General features: G+C 51.0%; 1 protein-coding gene across 1 annotated transcript; it reads right to left on the reverse strand.

Moving 5' to 3' along the window:
• Window positions 1-252: 252 nt before the first annotated feature.
• LOC123189968 (AUGMIN subunit 6-like) lies at window positions 253-2961 on the reverse strand. Its single transcript, XM_044602507.1, has one exon. The coding sequence runs from the start codon at window positions 2787-2789 to the stop codon at window positions 693-695; it is 2097 nt and encodes a 698-aa protein (XP_044458442.1). The 5' UTR covers window positions 2790-2961; the 3' UTR covers window positions 253-692.
• Window positions 2962-10059: the final 7098 nt, after the last annotated feature.

The raw sequence follows: 10059 nt of genomic DNA on the forward strand, positions 1-10059 counted from the left end.
AACAAGCTTCCAGGGCAGCCGCGACCCAGCAATCCTCTCTCGATTTTCTTATACTCTGCAAATCAGGTCAATTTGGATAAGAAAACATGTGTAAAATGTCACATAAAACATGAATCAAAGACCTAAAAACCCAAGTCTGACTTATAAACCCGACCAGAGGTAGTAGCCATACTGTTGAATTCACTCCCTCTATTATCTGTTACTTCGTGCTAAACCAGCGACAATTAATATGGATCAAAAGGAGTACCCAAGTTCCTTCCCAAAGAAAACAACCATTTTCTCAATCCATATCACACTCCAATAGCCTGACAGTGAAGATATGGAAGAACCACACAACACCCGCAGCATAACAGCTGGCACAACATCAAAACAGGCACTTGAATAAGAGGATAAAATCACTACAACACAAATAGAAATGATGTATACACTAAATACATAAGATCGGGCATCTTTTTACTGCACACACTATCCCATACATCCATATCACCTCTTGGCGCCCTTCTCACCAAACAGAATCGCCCAACATCAGATGCAGAAGCATCCCTGATTCCCTCTCAAGAGCTGCTGGCAACTCGCATGCAACTCAACCAGCAAAACAATTCCAACGAGTTTCACCATATGTGCCCGCAGCTGCGCTTAAGCACTGAAGCTTCAGGCAGTGGTTAAAGCATTACATGTTGTGCATGTGAAGCCTAATGTTCCATTAAAGCCGCATCAGTTTCTGATAATGGTGCGAGCAAGTCCTCGTACGCGTACGTGTCGTGGAACAAGGAAGGCTCCAACATAAGTGGCGGGGAGAACATTTGATCCAGAGCATCATCCGTCATAAACGATTGACCACTGACTGGATCAAAGAAGTTTGCAGCACTGCTTGGATCATCATAGCCATTCGGTTTACCTGACAGAGCTGGGGCTGCAGGCATTGGGCTGTCAGGATTGAAGTAAGGATCACCTGTGCTCTTGAGCAACTCCGACTGTGACGACGGTAGACCAGTCCTTTGTTTTCTTCGATTTGCCACAGCACCCACGTCCTTCCTTGAAGCAACTGTTGATAGGGGAATGAAAAAGTGCTCTGAACCATCGTCACTGCTCTTGTCCTGTGCACTCTCCCTGCTGCTCAATGGCTTTGACAGAGCGGCTTCACGAACAGAACGCCTGATGTCATGGGCAAAATAACCATCATTTTCATGCACTGAACCATTTGCTTGATCTTTGGTTGAGAGGTCAATAAGTGATTTCTCTTCCGGCATAATTTCTTTGCTAGGTTGGCGTGCTAGGGCATTCCGTCTTTGTGTCTGTATTCCTTTTCCAGAAGAACTCGGAGTCAGGCTAAATAAAGGAGGAAGCTTCAGAGCAGGACTACTCCCAGCCTTGTCAATGCGCATTGAAGAGAGCTTAGAAGTCATCTCTGAAACTTCGCAGCTGCTTTCTTCTGATCTTCCAAGCACTGTATTTTGCAAAGACAACTGTCTGGAGTTTGTTTGATCCATTGGGTTACTAGGTACACTATTCACTTCTTCTGAAAGTTCTGCTATTGACTGCTGCATTGCTGGAATAGCTTCTTTGAGTTGATTAATTAGGCCCTGTATACTGACTAAATGCTGGCGATGTTCAGCCAGTGTTGCAGTTAATGAGTCAGCATGGCTACTAGTTTCGCCGTCAGACGCACTGCGGAGTAATTCTGGCCCCTCCCCATCATTTGCTTTGGCCAAATGAAGAGATTGTTTATGAATACGCTGCAAAGCATGAGTCCACCGTCGAAGAATTTCAGCTACATCAACAGTTTGTTGGGCACGCCCATTCCTATCATCTAATCTTGAAAGGGCTTCTTCCTTTCCCTGGAACAGAGATATCTGCTCCTGCTTGTCCAAACTTGAACCCATATCCATTGCTGCTAGCAACTGCGATCCAGATATGCGATACCTATGCTCACGATGTGCTATAAGATCTTCAATTGGCCCGGAAGCTAAAACCTCATGCTGGTCTTTGCGAGCCAATATCGATTCCCACAAACGTGTTGCCTTAGATACCAAATGTGAATTCTGTCCAGACGAGCTTGATATACGTTCGTCCCACGGTTCCCCCTCTATCTTGGCTTTGTTTCTCATAACTTGTAGCTTCTCTAACTCCTGCTGCAGACATGCCTCTTCAGCACACAGACTTCGGAATTCAGCAGTCATTTCATGGGCTAAATTCGACCAGGTTGTTTGCCTCTGAACAGCAATATTTGCATTTTCTAGAAATTTTCTCCTCTCGAGAGTAATCCTTGCCTTGGTTACAGGAAGCAATGCAGCCGCATGAAGATAAGAGACATCTGTGAGCGCCGCCGGCAGTGGATTTGATGCCGCATCAGCCGGAAACGTCCTCCTGTGGACCTCCCTCAAGGCATGGACAGAGAGCTGCCACAAAAGCTCAACGAACCTCGGCCCGCAGCAGGTGGCGAGGGACGAAACCCTGGAGTTGCTCCGCGGCAGCGCCCCCTGCTGCTCCAGCTCGCTGATGACGCCTTGCACGATCTTGCGGAACTCCCTGGACTGCGCGGAATCGAAGATGGGCCACACCTTGTCGAAGTCCTTGGCGGACTGCGCGGGGCCGCGGAGCGAGGACAGGAGGAAGTAGAGGAGCTGCTCGCCGAGGCGAGGGTTGGAGTGGCGGAAGAGGCCGACGCGTGTGGGGGCGGCGCCGGCGGGGGAGCCGAGGACGGCGGGATCGAGGCCGAGGAGGAGGCAGTTGGTGTACATGGCGCCCTCCAGCTCCGCCTCCCGCTCCTTCTCCCGATCCGTCGACATGGCCGCCGGCTTCTGCTGGATGGCTGGGTTGGGGCTAGGTTTAGGTGGAGCGGGGGGAGGCCGGCGGCATTGGAGTCGGGAGATCTCGCGAGGCGGAGGCGGAGGTGGAGGTGGGAGACGAACAAACAAACAAAGAAAAGCAGGCCAGCCGGGCCGAGTCGAAATGGAAACAATTTTATTCAGGGCCGGTTCGGGCTCCTACGAAGAGGCCAATCTTGTCCCTGTTCAGACCGGCGGACCAGCGCAAGGTAGTAGAGTGGACGCTACTCATGTTGTGTTGTGGATCCATTCCATTCCGCTGTGCGTCCAGATTTTTGTTTAAGAATAGCTAAGCCCAACTCCAACGCTGATACCCATTTCATTCGGTTGTATCCATTTGAATCATTGCGGACAGAAAATATGGCGCGGCCCAATGCACCGATGCAAACGAACGGCGTCTGTTTTTCTGTCCGCCGCGACCCATTTTCAGTCCAAATTTAAGCCGGTTATGCGTCGGCACGACAAAGGCATGGATGCACGCGACGCCCTTGTCCTCTCCTTGGTCCGTCAGTCAGTGGCAGAGTGGCATTTCTTTCCCTCCTTCCTTTTCACACTCTTCCACTCCTCGTCGTCATCGCTCATTCTCGGCCGCGACGACACCGCCCAGGCACGGCCGCCGCATCCAACAACTTCCTCGCCGTACCCACTAACTTCCCCATCGCATCCACCAAGGCATGGCCACCACCGCATCCACCGAGGCCGACGTCTGTGGCCGTTCAGTGCCGCCATCGTAGTAGGAGAAGGGACGCCTGTCAAGGGACGCTGGCACGACCCTCGCCTCTTCGATCACCACCGGAGGGAGTGGACATTAACATGCCTACAACCCTTCACATATCGCGCCTACACCACGCCCAACGCCGTTGCCGCCCGCAATGTGTTCGGCCTTTTGCCCCCAAGGTACCATGGTCGACATCGATGATGAATTTTTTCCATCAATGACATTTGTTCATCGGATGATTCATGTGACCCACCAACTTCCCCACCGCATCCACCGCATCCACCGAGGCCGCGCGTCTGTGGTCGTTCAGTGTTGTCATCATAGTAGGAGAAGAGACGTCGACCAAGGGACGCCGGCACAGCCCTCGCCTCTTCAATCACCACCGGAGAGAGTGGACATTGACATGCCTACTGCCCTTCACATGTCGCGCCTGCATCACGCCCGGCACCGTTGCCGCCCGCAATGTGTTCGGCCTTTTGCCCCAAGGTACCATGGTCGACATCAATGATGATTTTTCCCAACAATGTCATTTGTTCATCGGATGATTCATCGTCCGATGAAGAGGACTTTGTGGTTGCTACTATGGTGTCAATGAGCACTAGGATGCGAACAATGTTTAGGGGGTCGATTCGAGACCATACTTTGGCCTTGAATCGTAATAGGGAGAACGATCATTGCCTACTCTATAACGATTATTTCCAATGCACATCCCCACTTTTCAATGCCAAGCTTTTTCGGCGACGCTTCCGGATGGCTAGACATGTGTTCAACCGTATTCAGGAGGGAGTGGTGGAGTATGATGTTAATTTAGATGCAAGAGTGGTGCCCTAGCAAGGGTTGGCTTCTCCTGTTATCAGAAATGCACTATAGCTATCCGGATGCTTGCATACGAAATTCCCGGTGATTTTGTGGATGAGTATGCCGGATGAGTGAGTTCACATGCCTTGAATCACTATATAGGTTCTACAAAGCTGTGGCAGCAGTGTTTGGCCCGGAGTACTTGAGAGAACCAAATGCTATAGATACAGCCTGGTTGTTGGCGATCAATGTATCCAGAGGCTTTCCAGGAATGCTTGATAGCATAGATTGTATGCACTTGAAGTGGAAGAATTGCCCATTTGCTTGGCAGTGGCCGTATAAGGGGCATGTTAAAACTTTCACGGTCATACTTGAAGCCGTTGCATCACAAGACCTCTGGATTTGGCACTCTTTCTTCGGCTTGGCGGGTTCTCACAATGACCCCAACGTACTTCATTCATCGGTCTTTGGTGTTTGCACGGCTTGTAGAAGGCAGCAACCGATAGGTCAACTTTGAGGTCAATGGCCACCACTACAATAAGGGATACTAGCTAGTTGATGGTATCTATCCTCACTGGTCAAGCCGATAGGAGAGAAGCAAGCTAGGTCTGCCCAAGCCCAAGAGAGTGTTAGGAAGGATGTGTAGCGTGCTTTCGTGTGCTCCAAGCTAGCTAATCGTCGTCGAAGAATTAGAGGGAGGAGATTAGAACTGGAGGAAATATGCCCTAGAGGCAATAATAAAGTTGTTATTTATATTTCCTTATATCATGATAAATGTTTATTATTCATGCTAGAATTGTATTAATCGGAAACTTGATACATGTATGAATACATAGACAAAATAAAGTGTCCCTAGTATGCCTCTACTAGACTAGCTCATTAATCAAAGATGGTTAAGTTTCCTGACCATAGACATGTGTTGTCATTTGATGAACGGGTTCACATCATTAGGAGAATGATGTGATGGACAAGACCCATCCATAAGCTTAGCATAATGATCGTTAAGTTTTATTGTTATTGCTTTTTCATGACTTATACATATTCCTCTAACTATGAGATTATGCAACTCCCGAATACCGGAGTAACACCTTGTGTGCTATCAAACATCACAAATGTAACTGGGTGATTATAAAGATGCTCTACAGGTGTCTCTGAAGGTGTTTGTTGGGTTGGCATAGATCAAGATTAGGATTTGTCACTCCGTGTATCGGAGAGGTATCTCTAGGCCCTCTCGGTAATGCACATCATGATAAGCCTTGCAAGAAATGCGACTAATGAGTTATTTGCGGGATGATGCATTACGGAACAAGTAAAGAGACTTGCCGGTAACGAGATTGAACTAGGTATGAGGATACCGACGATCGAATCTCGAGCAAGTAACATACGGATGACAAAGGGAATTGCGTATGTTGTCATTGCGGTTTGACCGATAAAGATCTTCGTAGAATATGTAGGAAAAAAATATGAGCATCCAGGTTCCGCTATTGGTTATTGACCGGAGATGTGTCTCGGTCATGTCTACATGGTTCTCGAACCCGTAGGGTCCGCACGCTTAACGTTCGATGACCATTTGTATTATGAGTTATGTGTTTTGGTGGCCAAAGATTGTTCAGAGTCCCAGATAAGATCATGGACATGACAAGGAATCTTGAAATGGTCGAGGTAAAGATTGATATATTGGACGATAGTATTTGGACATCGGAATGGTTTTGGGACGTTTCGGATATTTATCGGAGTACCGAGGGGTTACCGGAACCCCCCGGGGAAGCCCCCCGGGGAAGTAATGGGCCAACATGGGCCATAGGGGAGAGAGGGGAGCCCACAATGGGTTGCGCGCACCCCCCATGGGCTGTCCGAATTGGACAAGGGGAAGGGGGCGCCCCCCTTTCCTTTCCCCCTGTCCCTCTCCTTCGGTCTTTCCCCCTCCATGAGAAGGAAAAGGGGGGGGGGGTCCTACTAGGACTGGAGTAGGGCACCCTTTCGCGCACCCCCTGCTACCGGCCTCCTCCTCTCCCTCCTTTATATACATGGGCAGGGCACCCCTTGAAGACACGCCAATTGTTCCAAGCCGTGTGCGGCGTCTCTCTCCACGATTTACTCCTCCGGTCATATTCACATAGTGGTTAGGTGAAGCCCTGCGTGGATCACATCACCATCACCGTCACCACGCCGTCGTGCTGGCGAAACTCTCCCTCGACCCTCTACTGGATCAAGAGTTTGAGGGACGTCATCAAGCTGAAGGTGTGTTGAACTCGGAGGTGCCATACGTTCGGTACTTGATCGGTTGGATTGCGAAGACGTTCGACTACATGAATCGCGTTAACCTAACGCTCCCGCTTTCGGTCTACGAGGGTACGTGGACACACTCTCCCCGCTCGTTGCTATGAATCTCCTAGATAGATCTTGCGTGATCGTAGGATTTTTTTTGAAATTGCATGCTACATTCCCAAACAGTGGCATCCAAGCCAGGTCTATGCGTAGATGATATGCACGAGCAGAACACAAAGAGTTGTGGGCGATCATAGTCATACTGCTTACCACCAATGTCTTACTTTGATTCGGCAGCATAGTTGGATGAAGCGGCCCAGACCAACCTTACATGACCACGTTCATGAGACCGGCTCCACCGATAGACATGCAACTTGTTTTGCATAAAGGTGGCTGGCGGGTGTCCGTTTCTCTAATTTTAGTTGAATCGAGTTTGACTACGGTCGGTCCTTGTTGAAGGCTAAAACAATGCACTTGATGAAAAATCATTGTGGTTTTGATGCGTAGGTAAGAACGGTTCTTGCTAGAAGCCCGTAGCAGCCACGTAAAACTTGCAACAACAAAGTAGAGGACGTCTAACTTGTCTTTGCAGGGCATGTTGTGATGTGATATGGCCAAGACATGATGTGATATACGTTGTTGTATGAGATGATCATGTTTTTTAAAAGTTATCGGCAACTGGCAGGAGCCATATGGTTGTCGCTTTATTGTATGAAATGCAATCGCCATGTAATTGCTTTACTTTATCACTATGCGTTAGCGATAGTTGTAGAAGCAATAGTTGGTGAGACGACAACGACGCTACGATGGAGATCAAGGTGTCAAGCCGGTGATGATGGAGATCATGACGATGCTTTGGAGATGGAGATCAAAGGCACAAGATGATGATGGCCATATCATGTCACATATTTTGATTGCATGTGATGTTTATCTTTTATGCATCTTATTTTGCTTAGTACGGTGGTAGCATTATAAGATGACCCCTCACTAAATTTCAAGGTATAAGTGTTCTCCTTGAGTATGCACCGTTGCGACAATTCGTCGTGCCGAGACACCATGTGATGATCTGGTGTGATAAGCCCTACGTTCACATAAAACGGGTGTAAGACAATTTTGCACATGCAGAATACTCGGGTTAAACTTGACGAGCCTAGCATGTACAGATATGGCCTCAGAACACTGAGATCGAAAGGTCAAACGTGAATCATATAGTAGATATGATCAACATAGAGATGTTCACCATTGAAAACTACTCCATCTCACGTGATGATTGGACATGGTTTAGTTGATTTGGATCACATAGTCATTTAGATGACTCGAGGGATGTCTATCTAAGTGGGAGTTCTTAAGTAATATGATTAATTGAACTTAATTTATCATGAACTTTGTCCTGATAGTATTTGCATATCTATGTTGTAGATCAATAGCTCGCGTATAGCTCCCTGTTTTATTTTTGATATGTTCCTAGAGAAAACTAAGTTGAAAGATGATAGTAGCAATGATGCGGGCTTGGTCAGTGATCTGAGGATTATCCTCATTGTCAGCGTTCTGGGAACGGGGGTCCCCAGACTTGCCTGCCTGCGGCCTGCGGCGTGGCTCAAAGGGGGGCCCAGCACGGCCCGCCTTCACCAACACAAACCCAAGACCCTCGCGAGGGGCCAAGCCTTGCGGGGCGGACGACGCGGAGCTTCCTCAGGCACGGCCTCGTCAGGCACGGCCTCGTCAGGCTGGCTCACGAGGAGGCGGAGAGATCAAGGCGGGGTACCTCACGAGGTGCCCGTGACACAAGCCATGACGACTCAGGGCGCCAGGCGGGTGCCAGCCTGCGCAGCGTCCTCCTTTCCTCTTTGGTGCAAAGGGGGCAAGCGCAGCCGCGGAGTACCGAGGCATCAGGCAAAGGTTGCCATTTCGGTGCAACGAGACCAAGACCAGGAGGACTACGAGACAGAGGTCACCGTGGAGCCCAAGACGGCGTCATCACCAGAGCTTTGCGCAGGCGAAGAGTACTTTTGTCAGGATAGCTGATACTTGTTGTCCCCCTTCAAATTAGCCCGCCAATGTTGGCTCCCTTCCCGCTCAATATTTGGGAAGAGGACCAGGGCCTCTATAAGTAGGACCAGCCACCCACATAGGGATGGGGTTTGGTCGGTTGGAGGGGGTTCGGTCGGTTGGAGGAAGCAGAGAAAGAGAGAGAGAGAGAGAGAGAGAGAGAGAGAGAGAGAGAGAGAGAGAGAAAGGTGACTAAACTCCTCTGAGCAGTTCATCGCCCAAGCCAAGAACAGACCCTCGCGAGACTGTTCTCCCTTGTATTGTTCATCATCATCAGCCCAAAGAGGCAATCCACCACACCACACACTGGAGTAGGGTATTACACCACAACGGTGGCCCGAACCAGTATAAACCATGTGTCTCCTGTGTCGTTCTTTCCATAGTTTTAGATCCTAGCATGGCGGAGGGGTGCAGGTAGGTAGGAGGCGAAATCTCCGCGCGCACCCCAGTGTTCGAACCTCAAGGGTCTGCCGGAACCCGAAATCCGACATTTGGCGCGCCAGGTAGGGGTGCGCCGGAATTCGTCTTCCACCACCCCGTTCTCCTCCGACCATCTCGCCCATGTCTGATGCTCGTCGGGCCCGCGCCGAGCGCCGGGCCGCACTCGCCTCCCGCGTCGCCCAGACGGCCCCTGTCGGTAGGCATCCACGCCGTTCCCCGTCACCTGCCGTCAACGCCACCACTGGCCCGGCGGGGGACGAGCGGCAAGCATCGTCCCAGCATTCGTCCGTGCGGCAAGACGGTTGCACCGCAACTCCCTCGCTCGCCCTGGCTGGATCTTCGTCCAGCGCACTTCGCGCGCCCATGGAGGCTCGGGCTGCACTCATCGCGGCAAACGAGCTCCTGTGCTACCGCCCCGTCGACAACGTCTACGAAGAATGGCTCGACCGCGTCGCCGAGCTCGTCCGCGCCGCAGGGGGCTCTCCTGCGCCGTCCGTTCCGCTGCACCACACCCCGCCCCGCGCAGGCGATGAGGCTCCGGCGGCGCCCCAGCCGCCTCCTCCTCAAGAAGACGCCATGGATCCAAGGCGTGTGGCCACTGGGTGGAACCCGCTCCGTCAGGCACCAGCGCGACAAGAACAGAGCTGCCAAGAAGTCCCTCGCCCGCCAGAAGCTGCCCGGGCGCTCCCTGCTCCAGCACGTCGCGACCATCCTCCTGCTCCAGCGCGTGGGGACATGCAAGACCAAGCTCCCCGTCACCCAAGGCCTCCCGTGGCCACAGCAGGCTGCCGCGCCTTCACCATCAAACTACGCAGCGTCGCGTGGCCCGGCAAGTTCAAGCCAGACTTGCCTCCTCGCTACGACGGCACGGCTGACCCTGCAGAGTTCCTCCAGCTCTATGAGCTGGGCATCGAAGCTGCCAACAGAGATGAGAAGGTCATGGCGAACTGGTTCCCC

This window comes from Triticum aestivum, chromosome 2A, assembly GCF_018294505.1.
Source record: "Triticum aestivum cultivar Chinese Spring chromosome 2A, IWGSC CS RefSeq v2.1, whole genome shotgun sequence".
Taxonomy (NCBI): Eukaryota; Viridiplantae; Streptophyta; class Magnoliopsida; order Poales; family Poaceae; genus Triticum; species Triticum aestivum.

Coding starts and splice junctions, on each gene's coding strand:
- LOC123189968 (XM_044602507.1), bottom strand. CDS start 2,789: ATGTCGACGGATCGGGAGAAGGAGCGGGAGGCGGAGCTGGAGGGCGCC.